This window comes from Nicrophorus vespilloides, unplaced genomic scaffold (assembly GCF_001412225.1).
Source record: "Nicrophorus vespilloides isolate i.1.1-1 unplaced genomic scaffold, Nicve_v1.0, whole genome shotgun sequence".
In the NCBI taxonomy this organism is placed as follows: Eukaryota; Metazoa; Arthropoda; class Insecta; order Coleoptera; family Silphidae; genus Nicrophorus; species Nicrophorus vespilloides.
The window spans coordinates 94,310-115,383 of record NW_017099791.1 but is presented as its reverse complement, the minus strand read 5'-3'; the positions used below and the strand labels follow the sequence as shown (position 1 = coordinate 115,383).

Genomic DNA, 21,074 nt, shown 5'->3' with positions numbered 1-21,074 from the left:
TAACACATGAGATCGCTAGAGACTAAACATGCCAGGAAGTAATATAAGTTAAATCAAAGGATAAAGTATAAAAATATAGAACAGTTCTAATCCTTCCGCTGCACATACCGAGCAAGTAATAAAGTTTGCATTCCTCTGCATACATGCATACACATACACGAACATAAACAAGATAAAATTCGTAATAAAGTCGGTGCCTTTATTACTTTATAATCGTAACCAGAATTTAAACACGTTATAATTGAGATTAAAGGAAGAACAAACGTGCCGAGTGTTAAGCTTATTTACATCCTACCATACCAGGCTTCAACTAAAACCAACAATGGATAATTACTTCAAATCAATAGTAAACATTGCACAATCTCTGTACAACAAAACGCAAGAGCTGTTCTAATAATATACATGTTTTGGTTACGTGGCCTAACAGGAATAATTTAGTTTATTCAATTATGTTCAGACTGTAAACACACTTGAAATATAGACTTGCACTATTATTGTATCATTTTATGGTAGATTAACGTGTTAATATTTGAACGATTTTGTTAGAAAATAAATATTCACATTATTTACAACAAAAATATTCTATTTTTTTTTAGTATGTGATGCGGTAAACCTCTATTATTTCATAAATGAACAATGAAACAACGATATTGTATTTTGGTCGATCGATATGACCGACAAAAGGAATTTAAACAATGCAGGCCTGTTGTACTATTTTCATTGGTTTTAATAATAATAAAATAATTATATAACTCAGTTATTTGGACAATTTTTAAAGTACACAAATTTATTTCACATTCATTTGAATACAATTACAAATTAATAGTGAAAATCTTTAAAAAAAAGTACGGTTTTGTACTTACTAATTGTGCATAATATAAATAAATTATTTTTTACAAAAGTGATCTTTTTATTCCTTTAGACACTCAAGTCTCTATTTATCCGGTTTATTTCAATTATATAGTTATATTTTTCTTTTTTTCATTGATTAGTCCGGTTTCAAACAGTCCGGTATGAATACTATTGCTATATTTAATATCAAGAAAAGAGACATAGATGTGAATGTTACTTACCTTAATTATTAATATTTATATAAAAAAAAACGTAATTTTGCAACTTTCTAAATTTTCTTTGCTGATTTATTTTATTAGCTTATAGTTATACTCTTTAAGATGCTTTTTAAACACAGGAAGCTATAGTAATTATATAATTAATTAAGAAACAAGATTACAAAAATATACACAGTTACATATTTTTTTTTAAATTTATTTGTTATGTACTTATAAACTTATACTAATATTTTAATTACGTTTCTTTTTGTATGTATTTTAGAAACTAATTAAGCAAAGAAAGTTATGATAATTATGTAACTAATTAATTTAAATATTTTTTATTGTATTCAATTTTATTTCATATTTATTTTTAAGAAAATATAAAATTAATATACAAAATGAAGGAACTTGAACGTAAATTATAAACAAGATCAATAATATTTGTAAAAAATATGCATAGTTATGTAACTTTTTAAATTTAAAAAGTTATTTATTTATAAATTTACATTCATATTTTTATTACGTTTATTTGTGTATATATGTTAGAAAATAATTAAGCAAATGCAGTTATGACATTAATATAACTAATTTATTTTGATATTTTTTTTATTGTTATTTCATTTTTATATTTGTAACAATTGTAAAATTATTTTGTAAAATCTTTATATTTGATTTACATTTCATCTTTTATGTTTCCTGTTTCAATGATATTCATAGCTTCTTATCAGCTACAAATTATATATTTTTTGTATCATCTATCATTTATTACAGAAAAGCTATGAAAGCATCGTTTCCGCAAGCTTAGCTCATAGAAAAACCAGAACAAAAAGAAATAGAAAAAAGCAACGATAATCTATAAGTGTTTACTTGAACCACATGCGTCCTATAATTAGACCACAAAACGAGATGAGAATTAGAACAACTTTTAGTACTTACGCAGTATAAAATATACATATTATAAAGACAGTATAACATACAAAATTTATTTAAATTACATGACTTTCGTTTGATTAATCTTGATTTTTATTAAATTGTGTAATTTGACAAAGATAAAAGGTTTAAAATTGAATTAAAAATAGAAAAATTTCTTATAAAATTTGATTAAATTAATTTATTAATTATCTGAACCAAAATTTATAAAATTTATTTTAATTTTGTAGGAAATAAAAATAAAATTTTTGTTAAGTTATAAGAAATATTTTTGCTGAAATTTATATTTTCAAGTTTGTGCATATTGAATTATAGTACATTTTAGTGAAATAATAAGAAAAGTTACACTACTTTCATATTGTATTCATCGATATTTTCAATGCTATTTTTCAGGAGAAAACAACTTTAACAACTGCAGCAGTCTAAATATATAGACAGACTAGTAAAACTGAATTTTCAAAGGGTCCCTGTCGATACATCTCGTGTCAGCTATGAAAAAGGCGATGAATTGAAACGTCGGAAAAGGGCGGATGGAAAAGTCGTAAATAATTAATCGGAAGTTGGGAAAATGTGAGTCGAGTGAGGACTTGCTATATATATACACACACCATAAACTATTAATATTACTCTGATGTAACGTTAGGGATGAAACTAAGGATTTGCTTCATCTTACAAAAAAAAAATTAGCAACATCATCAATTAATCCAATAGAAAATATGCGTTGTATTTGTATATACCAAATAGATATCAAATCATAGGTATTGTACATCAATAACTCGGATAGTGTGGGTAATTTGTTTGAAAGCGGACTAATCGAGGACTTTAAAACCGCACAAAAAAGAGACGTGTCTGTAAATACGATCATTTATGTATAAAAAATAATAATTTTGTTATTTTTATTTTGCTCAATCAAAATTTGCATTGTTCTAAACCTATAGTGAATCCGCATTGATAGAAACCGCATTAATTTAGTAAAAATATGTGTTGTATTTGTATATACCAAATGGATAGAGGTTATGCTTCATATTTAAGGTATTATACATCAATAACTCGAATAGTGCGGGTAATATATTTGAGGACTTTAAAACCGCACAAAGAGAGACTTTGGAAGGAATATTTTATTACAATTTATTTTGTCAATTAAAATTTATTTTCTTTTCAAACTTATAGTGAACCCGAACTGATGGAAACCGTACTATACTAAGTATTTGCTGTATGCGTATTTACAAATAAATGTTGAAATTATGTGGAAACACTGAGATAAAAGCATTTTCTGTACAAAGTATTGAATCCAAACACAATAATTTCGTTAAATTTGAAGCGAGGTAGGAAAATAAATGAGCGCGAAAATATTGTTAAATATAGAGTAAGGGAACGTGAATAATTAAACATTCGTGGGTGTGTAAATACGTAACAAAAAAAAAACAATGTAGGAGAAAAAAATATATACAAAATGTACAAAAACAACATCGTAAAAAAAGTGGGGTAGCAAACACGTCGGAGCCAATCGATCGATCAGATCGGAGCTAACTAAATACAATGTACTGATTTTGGATTAATTTTGCGTGTGCAAGCAGAATATTATTAATTTTTATAATCCCGTAAACTGTGTTCAATCAAAACTGAATCAGCACATGTAACATTTACAATGATTTCGTGTTGCTCTTCTCCAATTAAACAGTGTTACATAAATCACTCACAGCAATAATGGGTCTATACGAGATTTATTAAAAAAATATTATCAACTATGTACGTAAGTAGAAATGATCGTAAGTCGAATTAGTGATTTCTGATATTATTCGAATATATATGAAAACTGTAAAAAAATTATAGATTTTTCTTTCTTTGGAAATTTGAATGGTCGTAAGTCGAGTAAACCGTAAGTTGAAAAGTAAGTCGTTATATGTATTATGAGAGAACTATTTAAGATAATAGTTCAATATTAGTTGAGAATGAGTTTGTCACAGTTTTGTCTTTGGGGAATGTAAATATAGGATTTTATAATTGGCAATTATTTCACAAATAAAAACAACAATACCTCGTATAGTGCGGTTATGCCAATATCTCGAACTGTTTCAAACCGGACTAATCGAGGAACTAATTGCATACACAAATAAACAACACTATATAGAAGAAAAAGAATAGGTCCAATTTGTATTTTTCGAGAATCCAGACTTATTTGTTTATATTTTTTAGGTTACAGAAGATGAAATATCTATTGTGTTTGGTTTATGTGTTTTGACTTAAATTTTTACTAAATTTAAGGAAAATGTCAGTCGAATTGATTAAATTATCTTTTGAGCTGTATTCATATTTCAATATAGTTTATGTAGAAATTTTATAAGTTGAAATGATTGTAAGTCGAATTTCATACAAGAAAAATAGGCATATTTACTTGTATGTATATTAAATTTACTTCCTTTAATTTCTAATGATATGTAGCAAAATAATTAGAATATATTGTACTTTGTAAAAAGATGGATACATTTTGTAGCAATTTTTGGCCTAAGTGCGAATAGTAGTAAATCGAGATGATTTTCTTTAACTTATTGGTTTAATATAAGTTTAATATACAGCTTGGTATATTCCGACAATCTGTGGACAATATTTTAACTATACTATTAGAGGTATTGTTGTATTTAGTTATCTATAGTTATCATTAGAAAGTAACAATTTGTTAGTTACAAAATAACTATCGAATTTGTATGAAATTTTACGATTCTTTCGATAAAACCAAACGGCGAAATATGTCGATTTCTATTGGATTACATTGGGGTTGAAAAATATTAGTATTTTTGCCGTTGAGCGTGTATCGAATAATTTTCAATTTCGCATTCGGGTTAAGCCTATTGCGACGGAGGCGAAAAGTGCACAAGAGAAGCCCGACCGGAAGTTTCCCATTCGAAGGACGAACGTACGTATATATATATATATATAGATATACATTGTGGGTAATCCTTAGACCGAGTGTCGCGATATTAGATTATTATTAGTAATCTAAATCCTATGAAATTAGATAAGGGCTTCTGAATAGATAGGGCTGAAGGACCAAAAAGGGGGTAGGAGGGGGTGGAGGAGAGGGCGCGCAGGTGGCGGAGGCGCCGGGGTGTGCAGGGGTGGAAAGGGGGGGAGTGGAAGGGCGGCTTACGGTGGCGGCAACGGTGGAGATTGGGCCGCTTCTGGAGGCAGGTTATTGATGCGAAATGTGCGCGCACTGGCATACACATACATACATCTCTTCATGTACAAATACAAGTATAACTATATCTGTATATTACCTACACTAATACAACTGTTATACAGGTGAAACACGGCCCCCGGCACATCAGGTGCAACCGCCAAACCAGTCCCATTCGCCCCATCCCGAAACTATGATGCATCACTAACACACATGTTTCAGCCAGATTATTAGATGATATCCACGCAAACATGCACACACGTATACACACACGAAAAATGTATTGTTCGGAAATTGTTCCCGAATTATTAACGTCGATTCGGTTGTAACAATGTCCGAAATCCGTCGGGCAACGTGTCTAATCATCGCAACATTCAAACAAAACACAATCAATTAAACGAATATTACAAATTATAACATGAAACATAAATGTCAGTGCAGCTTTCAGATCAGTTTATACACAGTCGATGAATTGTAGTTCATAAACAATAGAAATTTATATATCTGACTTTTATATCTCCAATCACTTTTAATTTACTATAATTAAAATAATTAACATTTTTTTCACATATTCTCACACAGAAATGAAATTTCCAATATATTTAAAAAATAAAATTCAATTTCGACAAAAAAAAACGTCACAATTTTTTTACAAAATATTGTCTTACTAATTTAGTTACAAGTAATTAAGTTCAATATACATGATAGTCTATTTTTTGTTATATGAAATTCGACTTACGATCATTTCAACTTACATCCCAAATTCAGATATGTTTACACACAGTCAATGAATTGAAATTCATAAAAAAATAGTAATTTGTATATCTGAATTTTATTAAAGTAATTAAGTTTAATATACATACAAGTACATATGCCTATTTTCCGACTTACGATCATTTCGACTTATGTCCAAGGTTGAAGACAAGAATACCTATAAAAGTTGAAATGTGAATACAGTTCAAGTGAGAATTTCATAAATTCGACTGTAATTTTTCTTAAATTTAATAAAACTTAAAGTCATAACACTTAAACCATTACAGACAGACAAAATGTAGATTTCATTATTTATAAGCTTAAAACATATAAAGAATTGTACTTACTAATTATCTTGAAGCAAATCTTTGATGTGGATATTGGGTAGTGCTTGGAAATACATTCTTAATAATTTTCAATCAAAGATTTTTTTTATTGAGAAAATAGTAGTAAATATTATTTGTCAATTTATTTATTCCTTTCAGAAAAAAACTTATTAAAAATGTATAATATAAATATTTTTCTAAGGTAAATTGTAATTGTAAATTTACGTTCACAATCGCAAAGACAAAGTAAAATATATAAGAATAGAACCAGTTAAAATTTGGATCTAAAATGAAGCAAAAAGGGAAAATTATAGAAATTTAATAAATTTATATCTCTCAAAACAAATTCATAAATGGAGAATTTGTTAATAGAAAATTGTACATTTTTAAACTTTTCTTTTTGCATTGGTCAATAGAAAATTGCATTTTGTTAAACAATTATTTCTTAAATAATTAAAAGTAAACTTGTATTTCTATTATTTAACAGAAAATGTGTTTTTTTACATTGGTTTAGAGTTAACAAAGAATCTTTTGTGATTATATAACTGATGGAAGTTAGGTTGTAAAAAAAACTTGAATATCCATTTACATTCTTCAACTGTAAAGGTAAATTTCAGCAATCTCGAGGGGGGTAATGTAATTAATATGATATTTGTTGAATTTCGTAGACGTTTTCAAAGGAAATATCGGACGTACGCTTTTTGATGTACAAATGGTATCTAGCACCCGGTTTTATTAAAAGCTGCTCCATTGTTTTCGAAAACTTCCCAGGTAAACAATTCCGCATGGAGATGCTATTTAATTGTGTTTCCGTAATGAATATGTAATTAAAGTGGAGGGCCCCACGGAGTCCCGTGATCCGCATTTAGACTGCCGACGTAATTTATGAAGAAAATACCTTAGAATCTGGATGGCCGATGAGTGGAAGTAGTGGAAGAGAACACTTCAGTAATTGCACAAAGTAAAAAGAGGGTGGGTTGAGACCAAGGGGAAGAAACGAGCGCAGAATTATTAAATCACTTAACAGACGAGACACTCCATTCCACTCTGGAACGTCTGCACATCCAAACACAATAAAATTCGCTGCAAACTCACTTAAAGCAAACACCGATAAAAGAAAGAGTCTAGCAAGTTTTGCGATCAAAACAATAAAACCGGAAATTAATAACTCTTAGCAAAAGAATTTCCACTGCGTAATTAATGCGTATTGTAAGTCGATAATGATAAAAAGGAAAGCAGCATTTTTATCCCTTAAAGGCAGTCTTTTTTTCTTAGAGTCGGAGAAGCGGAAGATGGAAAGACACGAAAAGAAAACAAGTAAGAGAAGACAAACACAATTACGTAAAAATTCTTTGTGTATTTAGATGGGAATGCTCGTCGCGGCATTTGTAAGAAAGTAACAATATTCAATTAGCGGTGTTCCTTTAAGACGTTGCCACGTTTTAGTGCCCATCTTTGCAACAAATAAGTTTATGGGGATTGCTGCTGCTGCTGCTGGTGGTGAAACGAAGTAGAAACGACGATTTTTCTGACGTAAAAACGGCGACAACGTCTGCACTTAATCGCCATTTGCATAACACTTATTAAAAATTTAGATCCACAAGGAGAGAGCCGGATGGCGGGGGGGAGAAAAAAAAATTGGAACCGTTAAGAAATCTCTTTTATTCCCCCCTCAGACTTTTGTCTCAGACGAAAATCTTAATAAAAATTACTTCCATATTTCCTTTTTTTTGATAAACGTCGGCGCGCAGCTTACGTAATTTCTGCATGCGAAACTTTAGTGTTCTATATATTTTTTTTCTGCTGTTCCTGCTGCTTGTTATTGTGTTTTATACTTATAAGATAAAGCGAACAGTAAAAGCTGATTGAAGAATCGCAATATAATAAATCTCTGACGCATTTTCCTTTCCGGAATGCGACTCGAAAGTATAATCTTTTATATAAACGTCGTAAATATTCTTAGGAAAATAAAATGATTCGCATCGTTGGATAAAGGAATGCATTTTGGACTTTTAACAGATTAAAGTATACTAGATCGTGATCAACCTTTTTTTGTCTCAAGGCACACTTGAACCTGTAGTTAAATAGAACACTAGTACCAGTGATGCACTAAAGTTGTCGTGGTTTCTAAGTATTAGTTAAGTAGGTGATAATGGGGTGAAAGGATGTGCGAGTATCGACAACTTTGTAACTTAACAACAATATATGTATTATTGAATTCTACTACAATATTTTTTCGTGGGCCCTAAAATATCTTGTGGGCCCAAGGTTCAATTTTAGATTTGACGCTGTAGCTGCACATTGATTCTTCGTGAAGATTCGGGGTGATTGGTGTTTTCGTGTCCTTATAAGGCAATTTTTAAAAAAAATCTCTTATTTTTTATTACTCTCTTATCGAGTGGTATAAATAAGGATTGTTGTGACGTTTTCGACGATTTTCAAAACAATCTCCTAATATTTATTGCTTTCTTATTGCACACGCAAATTTCCGTAATGTAAATACACAAAATTATTTATAATTACTATTAAGTTTAATTTGTATTAAACTTTATCAAATATTAAAAAAAAAAACAATAAAAAACTTTGAAAAATTTATAAAACTTGTTTTCTTGTCTAAGCAATAAAAAATGTATAACTTTTATTTATAATTGTTAACTACACACAATTCCATACAAAATTCAGACCTTTCTGTTGGATAATTTAAAGATTGATTTGTACAACGATATGTTGAAAGTTTAATCAATTGAATAAAAACATAACAATACTAAGACTATACCAATATAAAGCAATTTAATTTCGTAAATGTAAATTACAATTATCTTACAAAATCGAGTTATATAAGAAAACATACATCAGATTTTAGTTTCATAAAAAAAGTTGTGTTATGTAAAAAATAAAGCCTTCAGATTTCAAGTTCCATAGGAAAATCATATTATATAAATTCAGGTTTCATAAAAACGTATTATTTAAGAAAACATACAGAAAGTCCTGTGATTTTAGGTTCTTTAGAAAATTCGCGTTGTATATGGAAAATCTACACATATCACTAAGATTTTAGCGTTATTTAACGTACTACATACGTTATTTAACATACTATTCAGATTTTAGGTTCCATATATAAATCGCGTTTGAAAAAAACACAGTTAGCATACTTTTTGGTTCCATAGAAAAATCGCGATATATGAAAAATCATATAGTAAATCCTCAGATCTTAGGTTACATAGGTTTAAATGAGAAAATCATATAACAAAAGTTATGTATAGGCTAAAAGATGTTTCTTCTAATATAATTTCACAGAGTACTTAAACGAGGCTTAACTGCAATGAACCGTTAATTGATAAATAATGAACTAAATGTTACAATTAAATGGATTATAATTAACTATTTAAAAAATAATAATTTTCTTAACTAATGTAGATTGAAAAGTAATAGTCTTGAATTGTTTGGTTGTAGAAGATATAATTTAATCGGGTGCATTAGGGTTATGGAAGGAAACAAGATTCGAAAAGTACAATTTAAAGTTTGGCCTGTTTATTCCATTCGAATGAATGAAATGAAATTATTCATTCGAATGTAGATGGAAAGGAGAAGCAGAAGTAGAAGAGAGGAGAGTCTGATCGTTGGAGCGCGGTGTGCAAAAGGAGGGAAGAAGGTAAGAAGCGTCGGAGGGTGTAATAATTGGGGGGTCGTAGATCCCCAGGAAAGCGGCCTCCCTCTTGTCATTGGGCCCGAGCGAAGAGAAAAAGGGGGAAATCGGAGGCGGCACGTGCTGCACTGGATACGAAAAACTAATGCTTTGAAAATTCAACTTCAAAGTTGCACACAGGATGGAGGCGGTAGCCAAGAGATAAACAGCATGATCCGACAACGCCTCAAGTCTAATTCCATCTGTGATATGGCATTAACAACCGGTCTTCTTTCCGCTAATTAATTTAACCCTTTCCACCTCAACCTCCTTACTTCTCATCCTCCTTCTTACATCCACCTTACCTTTTACTTTCTTCTCATAAAGTTCCGCGGTTCCGGATGGTTTGCTGCCATAACCACTTGAGCTATAGCTCCTCGGAGGACGCGCCGCGCACCACTAAATCGTTCCTAATTTTAATCCCCATGGGAGATGGATATACCCGCTTTCCATGCATCAAATGTGTCAATTAAACACTATTATTTTTATTTCTTTCTTACATCTTTCTCCCGTTTTGTTTCCTGCTATCGATTTCCTGCGAAACCTCTTTTATGGACCGCACGCTATTAGACCCGGAATGTTTGCGGGTAATAAATTTTCAATACCATCCTGCACTCTTACTTATATATATATTTTTTTCTATATAAATTGATATTTTATGGTCCCATGGGCTGGGGATTCTTGGGTCCACGTACCGGATTTGCACCAGTTACGCAAGGACCAAATTGATTTTGTCTCGTTTAGATTTATGTCGAACCAGGGATAGAAAACCCATTAAATTCGAGGAGGGAGTTAGTTCACAAGATAGCCACGAAAATGCAATTTTCTTTTTTTTTTGTAATCGTTTCATTATATTTCTTAGTTAAAAGATTCAATATTTATTATATAAATTGTACATTTCTACATTTAGTAGATAGAATAAAATTATCAAAGTGAAAATTTAATCCAGGATTAGATAAAAAAGTTGTATCAAGTAAATTTAATTCAAGATTAAGTAAAAAAAAAGATGATGAATCTTTCCATTACATTTCTTAGTCAATAGATTCAATATTTATTATACAAAATGTACAATAATATAATTACGAATAAAAAGCAAATTTAATCCATGATTATATAAGAAAAATAATTCAACCCCTTAAGTGGTTATGCTGTATATATTCGTCGTGATCTCTTGTATTGGGTATTGCCCTTATGACGAATAATGAAATACGCTAGAGACAAAAATACAATGTATGAAACCGATAAAATATTTGTATTAACTAATTGTTTGATAAAATGTAGGATAAATGTGTTTCAAAATTTTAGATAATTATAGTAATAGTAGAAAAAAAGTTATATACTGAAGTTAAATCTGTGTTTTACTTGAGATGAGGAAATTCAAAGTGTTGGTTATGAATATAATGTTTTGAGGCGTTGGAGTTATTAGAGAATATAAAGGAAGTGTAATGGGTGGAAAGGATTGTGAAACGATGAGATTTAGTTATGAGATCAGGTGGTTATTATGATCCTCATCCTTCTCTCTATCTCTCTCTATCCGCAGCCATAGCCATGAAGAGCTCTCGTGTTAAACGGGTCTCTCGGATCGGAGCCCAAACACTCCAGGACGACTCTTGAGCACTTAGGATGATGATGTATGGATGGAAGAGTTTTCTCGGCGAAATATCATCCCTCTCTAATCTCTACCTTTGACATGCCCACTAAGGAGAGACGGGGAAACGACAACGATATAATCGATTTTTCTTATTATTACACAACATCAGAAGGGATGGATCCATCCGACAAAGGCCAACGAAATTTAGAAGATGCGTGCAGGAGATGATCCCACATCCCTCGCTTCTATACAAGCACGAGGGGTGAGAAAGGAGAAGTCGAGCCGGATTACATAATTTTTCACAAAACCGAAATAATTTAAAAGGTGGTCTCGTTGCTCGGATAGTTAGTGTCCCCGAGGAGCGATCCATCAATTAGGGACGCAGGCAGCAGGACGTGGGGGCCGCCGTCCAGGCTATCTGTCACCTGCAAGGATAACGAAACCGCAAACCCCGGTCCAACCGAGATTGAAATTCCGCCGAAGAGCACGAACCTCCGACTCAACTCTCCTCTGCACTCCAGCACATCTTTCTAAAAAAAAGATATGGAACGAACATAACGAACTTTTTTAATCCGGATTAGGTATTAGGAAGCGGAAAGTTCCTGCGACGCGCACGAATATGTAAATACTTTGCGAAGTAAAAAAAAAATTGAGAGAGAGACAAAAAAAAGTGTGGCGGAAAACCGGAAAAGTGGGTGTTAAAAAGAACGAAGACAGCTCATCGATCGGTAGTTCGCTTTTTGTACACCTCGAAATTTAATTATTCAAATGGAAAACCGCGACGCGGAGAAAGAAGTGGCGAAAAATGAGAAAAAAAAGAGAGACGAAGGGAGGAAAACCTCTACAAAGTGAGGAGGTAACCGGAATATAGCACAAAAAAAACGTTGGCTTCACTTCGTTTAAATAAATTGCATAAATCTAAATTCCCATTTCGGCCACATACATACTACATACATGCAGCGACGCGAAGGAAACTTCCGCAAAACTAGGTTTTCATCTGGAAAAAAAAAATTTCAATCTCGCATCACGAACACAACACTCAGCCTCTGTATCTATCCAGAAACATTTAGAGAGGAAAAACGGCCTTTTTGATGTGAAAGTTCCATTCACATTTTTCCATTTGCCCGAAAACATTTCAGATCTATTAAAGGCAGCAAAATCGAAAAAAAATCTGCTTTTCTTTCATCAATTCTTAATATGTTAAATTCATGTTTAATAATTATAAAGTTATAAAAAAAAATGATAAAAACACTAAAAAGTTACAACTTTTCATTCATCAAAATAATATATTAACAGAGGTTTATAATATATATCCAATTTAATCAATAAAAGTGAAGGAAACTTCAGCAAAACTATGTTTTCGTCTTAAAAAAATAATTCAATCTCGCATCACGAACACAAAACTCAGCCTCTGTATTTTTTTATGTGAAAGTTCTATTCACATTTTTGTATTTCAAAAACATTTCACATCAATTAAACTCAGCAAATCGCACAAAAACGAAAAAAATCTGCTTTTCATTCAACAACTTTTAATATGTTAAATTTGTGTTCATTAATTGATTATAAAAAACGATTCAAAATACTAAAACGTTGTAACTTTTCATTTGTAAAAATAATATTTTAAACTCCTAGCTTAGTCCAATTACGGAATATTGGTGAAACTAATTGGGACACTGTTATTGTAATTATAAATATCAATTTTGAAGTGACCTCAATGTTACATAATTAATTAGAAACAATGTATGAATCATAGATATTATAACATTTTACAAAAACAAAACCAACAATTTTCGCCTACGTATTTAAACTAATTATATAACTTAGACGCATTTATAGAAAATTAAAGTAATCAAGTTGTTTTTGTTAATTTTCTGACACTTTTTAGTCCAATTACGGAATATTGGTGAAACTAATGAATTAAATTTCTTTTCTTTATATTTCTTAGTTAATCGATTCATTTTTTAGTATATACAATGTAATACATAATTAGATAATAAAAAGTTAATTTAACCCCTTAAGTGGTTATGTCGTATATATTCGTCATGATCTCTTTTATTGCGTACCGCTTATGACGAATATATTCGCATAATGAATAATAAAATAAGCTAGAGACAAAAATAAACACTTCATAGAATGGATCAAACCGCTTAAATATTTTAATTAAATTTTGAATTAATGAGAATACTAACAAATATTCTTAAGAATATATTTCGTAATTTTAGATAATTGGCGAAACCAATGAATTAGTTGTACTTCTTTGCGATTTTTTTTCCTTCCCCGAATTTCTCAATGAGACATTTTAACGCATTAATAATACCCTTAATGAAATATTTTACTAAAGATTTTCGTACAAAATTCTTTGAAACAAAAAATGTTTACGTACATTTAGAAAACTGTGTCAACAATTTCTTGTCCCCATTTTTTTATACTTCTTCGAATTTTTTTTTGGAAGATATCTTTCGAAGGACCGATGCAGATTTTAAATGCATTACGAGCTGGAAGAGGAGAAAGTTGAGAAGTTATTATCATAAATCATTTACGGAAGCTACTAAAACTTTAAATGGAAAAATAAAATGCGATTTGGGCCCGACGCGAGGATGCAAAATAAAAAGGAATGAAAGGAAAGTGGCGAGAGTTTAAATTTAAATCAGAAGCTAAATTGAAACCCGATTTAATTTCTGCATCTCTTTCGCAGTTAAAAAATACTAATTAAAGATACTTTTTATCTTTTCAAATAGTCTCCGCAACTTTACTGCAGAAATTGGAAACAATGTATACATAAATTGATTATAATAGTAAATCCTACATTTTTATATAAAATCTTTCAGTTAATTTTGACTGAGAAAACGATAAAAAATGTACACGAAATACTATATAAAATTTGTATTATATGAAATTACCTTAAAGTCCTTCAGTTGAGTGAATATTTATGGTTTTTAATACATTATTTAGCAAATGTAATTTCTCTATTTCAACACTTTTAGCAGTAAAAAACACTAATTAAACTTTCGAAAAACTTTTACGTAAAATTGTAATTATTATATGATATCATCTGCTACTTTACCATAAGGTATTTCAAATTGTTTAACAATCACTCTAAAATGAGAAACTATTGACATTTTGGAAGTAAACTTTTAGTTTCTTAATCCATTAAATTTTAACTATATATAAAATTATATTGAAATACTCAATTTCTTTAATTCAAACAAAGTCCAATGTTAATGCAATTTTCTACTATTTATGATGCGTGAAGGATATTTAATGTTGAGTCATGTTTCTATTGCCTAAACATCTTAGTAAACTATAAATTCTTTACTTTTACCTGTAATTACATTTTTTTTACTTATTCTTAGATAATTCGTGAAATAAACATTTTAAATTTGTAATATTAATGCAATATGTATAATGTATAATAAAATAAATAAGTAATATGAATAAAATTTATATTTTTTGAATGATGTAGTGTCAATATATAAAAATAAATTTAATAAATAAAGAGTGTCCCAAAATGAACTAATATTTCCATAACTTTTACAGCAAACAAATGGCGGTAAATTTAAAATGTCATTTCCTTTTGGGACACCCTTTATTATTGTACTTTTTCATAACTTATATTAGTGTTCTTTTCCATAACTAATAACAGCATATAAAAAATCTCTACTCTGATTCCACAGCAAAAAAAATGGTGGCAAATTTAAAATGTCAGTTCTTTTTGGGACATTATTATTGTAATTATAAATATCAATTTTTAAGTAACCTCTATGTTACATAATTAATTTGAAACAATGTATGAATCGTAGATATTATAACATTTTACAAAAATAAAAATAAACAAAACAAACAATGATCGCCTACGTATTTAAACAAATTATAAAACTTGATTGCATCTATAGAAAATTAAAGTAATCAAGTTGTTTTTGTTAATTTTCTGACACTTTTTACGCGATAATTGATGGATTAATTAAAGTGACATTGACGTTTACTGCGAATTGAGTGTAATTGGGTGAAAATAAATTGAAAAGTAAATTAATGTACACAATGCGCGTAACCGCGTTGATGGTTTTTGTTAAAGCGAGAACACCATAATAATGTAGTAGTAGTAGCAGATTCTCCTCTCCGAGAATACATTTAAGATCATTAAGAAACTTAGAAGAGCCCAGGTGAAACCGACTTAGAAATAGAATACGTAATCCATTAAAACCATTAACGGAACCGAGAACTTCGGATTCGGGCACGCGGTTTTCCATTTCCCCACGAAGGAAAACTTCCCGAAGCGAAGAAGAAAAGAAGCCTTACCTTAATCCCTATGTGAATCGGGAAGTCTGATTGTGTACTTAGCGTAGGCAGCGTCTGGATCACTGGAATAATGGGTAACGGACAGGACATCATATTGTCACCCTGCAAACGAAGAAAAAAGTATTAGATTTTAATTTAAGTTATATGATAAGAATTTCTTAATTTTATGCGACAGGATATTCAATATCTGCATGAAAGTGTGCACTTTTACATCACAATATGTAGCAAAATGAAACAGCTTATCGCAAATTATAATTACGCTCGCGGGAGAGAGACGGGGAGAAGCGGGATTGTAAGAAGTATATAGTAAGAAAGAGGGAGTGGAGAGAAATAAGGTAGAAAAAGGAGGACGAGGAATTAATCTCGCCCGGTAACAGATGGATATATTAAACTTTTGCAAGCAGATCTCGTCGAGCTCACTAAATTATTGGATCCGAACGATTTATTTAGCTTTTTTTTTATATTCGTGACCCGGCGCGCAGCTCCTTTGAATCATCGTCCTGCGGATGGTTGGAAGGAAGATTCAACACGGCACGTAATTAAAAATCATAAAGGGGAGATAATTAAATATTTTGATTGGACCCTCCAGTCGTCGTCAGTAGCGAAAAAGTCGACTAAAAGTAGTAATTTCATCAAGCTTGTTAGCTTTAATCTTAAATGTATTTATTTTTTCAATTCTCGTTTATAATTTGATTGCATTGGGTCGCAATTATTCGTCTTCTAATTCGAAAGTGTAGTGGATGACTCCTGGTTGCGGCATCTGCTTCGGGCAAGTTGCTTGGAATTGCATCAATCTGTTGTTGCATCCGTAGAATGCAACACCCCAGAAGAGCATGGCTCCGAGGAACTGAAAGATCATGGTTCGCAGCGAAGGATTCAGCTTCACGCATATATCGACTCTATCCTCGGTGTACATATCGAAGTGCTCGTGCATCGTCTGGTTGTAATTCCATCTTAGCTCGGGGTAGTCCCAAGGATAGTAAGGATCCCTGGAGTCGCCGGAAGAGAGCGGAAGGTCGGGGTAATCTCCGAGGCAGGACCCGTCGTCAGGAAGCGGTCGGTATTCGGCAGGATGAAGGCCGTATTTCGCGGCGGCCGCCTCTCGTTGCTCCTGCGTCTTCGGGAACGGCAACGGCTTATAATCCTTATTCCAATGAGTCCTGATCGTGGCTACCAACGTGGAACTTCTGCTCCTCAACAACGAACTTCCATAGCGCAGCAGTGACATTTCGTTGACACTTCAATCAAACGCACGCTTACTTGATCTCACACCAAACCAAATAAACGTTTTTCTATTCTGTGTGTGTATCTTTTTTTCATTTGAGGAAATAATTAGGTAGATGGAGGGTTTAAATATGCTGATGCATCGGAGCATGTGACTTTTGGATATCCACGTTTCACGCCGTCTGACAGACATCGGGATGACACGCTCGGGCTGTGCTCTGTCTCTCCTCCTCTTTCCACCGAGTCCCATAAAATCCTACAATTCCCAAACGCTTCACGCCGCGCACACATCTCGTCAACATTGTTATACCGTTCCGAAACAATGAGCCACTTTATAATACTTACACCGGCTGCACCAATTACATTTAGAAAAGTGCCTCTCCTCTAGAGGTTTCTCCGAAGGATTAATTGCCCGCAGCGAAAAACCAAGGGACGAAAGGGTTTTCGCTCCCTTGACTTTTTCCTTCCACCACCCTTCTTGCACATACACACACACATAGCATAGTAACATACACATTCTCGGCCCTTCAGCTAATGCGATTTCGTTTTAATCGCTTTACCACGAGGCTTATCTAAAAAAATAATAAACCACCAACTTTCCCAGTAAGCTCGTCAAAGACCCAGTCCACATTTGCACATTACCATGATGAGAGTTGATGGTCTCTTAGTTGACTTTATTATACTGTAACGTTTTTTGATAGAATATAAAAACTACGCTCTTCCATACAATATGATTTTCTTAAGTAAATCAAGATCTAACCATGCAGGAAGACGGTAGTAGGCTCTGAAGAAAATTAGAAGAAACGTGTACTCTTGAGGACAACATAATGATAATGAGTGTGCTTCCTCTCAGCACAAGGAAGTGACGTCCAAAACTTTGCCATATTAAAGACCTCACGCCGAAAGTAGAAGATTTTTAGTTATTTTTGTTTAGTGCACAATCGACACCACAATTAGCGTTCCTAATCCGGGAATACCCGGAATAAATATCAAATCTTTGTCATCTTTGTTTAAATATAATTATAACTAGCATCTGCTTTGACTAATATAATTTGTATATCCTGTAGAAGAAAAACAAAAACGTTATGTAAGAAATCCCTATGAAGTCTCGCTTTTTTATATAAACAAATATAAAAATTACAAAGAGACCTCCAGATTGACAAAAGTAATATGAACAAATGGATCTATACTTTATTGAAATATCTACATAATACAGAAACCTATATAAATCTGGAGAACATATTTTTCTGGTTGTTCAAAATCAGCTGAATGTTTAACGAAACGACTTTTTTCTTCAATTTCTAGAGTCCTAAGAATGTCTTAAACAGTTGTCTCGTGTTCTAGTTACAATATATTTACTAGAGCAGTATTGAACATTAAAATCAAATTCAAACTTCTTTTTTTCTGTAGGTTACAAAAACTAAGAAGTTATCTGTTCCAATCCTCAAAGCTGCGAACTTCTCGGTGAAGATTAAAGCAGAAAAAAAAAATGGACCACGTAGAATGCATGCAATAAAAATGCAAATCCTGCACAATCGCTTTTAATTAAAATAGTGAAATACTCCGAAGACGCATGAAATTGCCTTTCCTTCTTCCCACCTGACAAATCCATAGTTACCCAATTTATTTAAAACAAGAACTAAAATAGATTTTTTTTTTCTATTTTGTTTATTGCATATTATACTTATACTAAACAGATATCATATATTAAAATAAATATTTGTTATAGAGAATTTCTTTAATTTTAATTATGTTTAATTGTTAAAAACAACTATAGAATTATAGAAATTGTTGTCTTTTTTCTCAAATGAAAGCAATTTTGTCTTAAAAATTATCATAATCTTAGTATAAAAATTGCTTAATTTTAAGAAGCTCAAGTAGCTTGTAAAGTTGTATTGAGGTAATTGTTTTTTTTTTGTTTGAGGCATCAACATCTAAAGTCATTAGCCCATCAAGTTTGGAAATCACTGCATTAGTCTTTGCAGTGAGACGTCAAATTAGAATAAGTAAGTAATTGTTGTTTAGAAACAAAAATATTATGAAATGTAAAAGTTTTTAATATTTTTTTTTTAAGTTTATACAAAAACAGTAAAAATTATCATAATTTAAGTAATATGCTTAGAGTAAAATATTAACTATATAATATTTAATATAGATAAATTGAAAATTTACTAAATTGAACTGAAGATATATAAATTAGAAATTTTTTGATGAGGAAAGTCTCAATTAATTTATTTATAAGTTCTAATTCATTTTGAAAACATTGTAACTGATGTATAAAATCTCATTTCAAAAAAATTCTGAATTGCAATACGGAAGTTTTGAGGAGTACCGAAATATTATTAAAACCTCCCAATTCTCCGTCGAACCAAAAGTTTTCGCGGTGCGGCGTTAAATGCTTAATTAATTTGTTATTAGCCTGTTGATTTAATTAAAGCTCAGCACAAAGAGAGTGAACGAGAAGGGAGCCTCTTGCAAGACGAAATTCGGTCTGCGAAAGTTTCGTGCCGCGATTTAACCACCCAATAATCATCGCTGTTTAACATTCTTCAACGGTGGTTTTTCAGTTATTCCAAAGAAAATACTTTCTTTTAATATTCAAGTCGTACAACTTTAAGATCAATTATTATCATAGAAACTATAATTTTAAGAATGCTTTGTTTTTCAATTTTAAAGTAAAGTATAAAAAAAATTCTTATTTTTCTAATGTTATTAGTTATCTAATATTATCATCATCTTTTCTATAGTATTTTAAAACTATTTATGTAAAAATAAAACGTTGTGAAATGTTAAGAAATTATTGATATATTAGGACTTTTCTTTATTAATTTAAGTTAAAATTAACTAATTTTATTCAATTACTTAAGAACAAAATAGTTTTTAATAACAAACATTTCACATAGAAAATTGGAAAGTATATAGAAATATCTTCGAAAATCTAAGAATTGTTACATAATAATTATCAAGTTTTAATATATAAATGGATGCTAAATCCTACTTTGATCTATGATCATAAGTAGAAACAACAAATATAGAAATGTTACAAATCAAAGGAAAAAGATCAATGGAGGAAAATCTCTGTTTCAAGAAAAGAAATTTATTGAAAAAATCACATAAAATTTTAAATATTCAAATATTAACTCACATTTTTTCTGTATAACTAAGGAAAATTATTATAAATTAAATACGAATTAATTCAGTATAAAATTAATAATTAGGTAGTAAAATTGTTATCAACAGAATGGAAATTAATTTATTATTAATTAAATATATTAACAAAAAAAGTATCTTTCGTCCCAACACTTAGGAAATGGATATGAAAGCTCCTAATTCTGTACTTAATGAATTGTACATGTTGCCCGGTTTTACATAATGAATTCATTAGAATTTTAATTACACATTTCGAATGCTAGTGCAAAACCCTCCGAGCAGTCAACCAAAACCACCCCCTCCCCAAACATAAAACCACCGCATAAATTCGTAATAACGCGCATCCAGATTTGCGAAAACCGCCGGAAATTCCGGCTACAAAACGGAATATTGTTTCAATTAAACGTTGAATTTCTTATGCCAGGAAATACCCTCATCTTTCTCTTTTTCATCTTATTAATAATATATTTCTACTACGTTTTTCGTGTTCGGCGTTCGAAAATTGGTTTTGGCTTCATTACTAGGTTAAACCAGAGCATGTTGCAGGAAGTATGCGAGTGTGTGTGGGACTGAGCAAACGTGAAGCCCGCAGAGGAAACCAAAGGACTCTCTTCTATGTTTATATTAAACTGTGCGGCCCTGTTTTTGACAAGGACATCACTCTGTGTGTGTATATCCCTGCAGGAGGGGATTTTTTTTTCTTCATCGTTTTTTTTTTATTTTCCGTGTACATATATTTATTTTTCATTATGCCCTTGCAGAGGGAAAACCGACGTATATGATCTAAGTTTTTGAGGGAAAAAAACCTCCCAGTTTCGCATACGTAAGGAATAAAAACGCTTTCCTTCATCCTTCTTTATACAACTTTTACATTTATGTATAAAACCAA

At 31.1% G+C, this 21,074-nt stretch overlaps 1 protein-coding gene across 3 annotated transcripts in view; it reads right to left on the bottom strand.

Annotated features, from left to right (window-relative positions):
* LOC108565614 (polypyrimidine tract-binding protein 1) overlaps positions 1-21,074 on the bottom strand; it is a 196,793-nt gene that overhangs the window by 89,506 nt on the left and 86,213 nt on the right. For 2 of the 3 annotated variants that reach the window (XM_017925158.1, XM_017925160.1), the window contains exon 2: positions 15,812-15,913. In XM_017925158.1, coding sequence (XP_017780647.1) covers positions 15,812-15,913 — 102 coding nt within the window. Of the gene's footprint in view, positions 1-15,811; positions 15,914-19,557; positions 19,563-21,074 lie in introns of those variants that run through there. The other variant, XM_017925161.1, reaches the window with a different exon arrangement.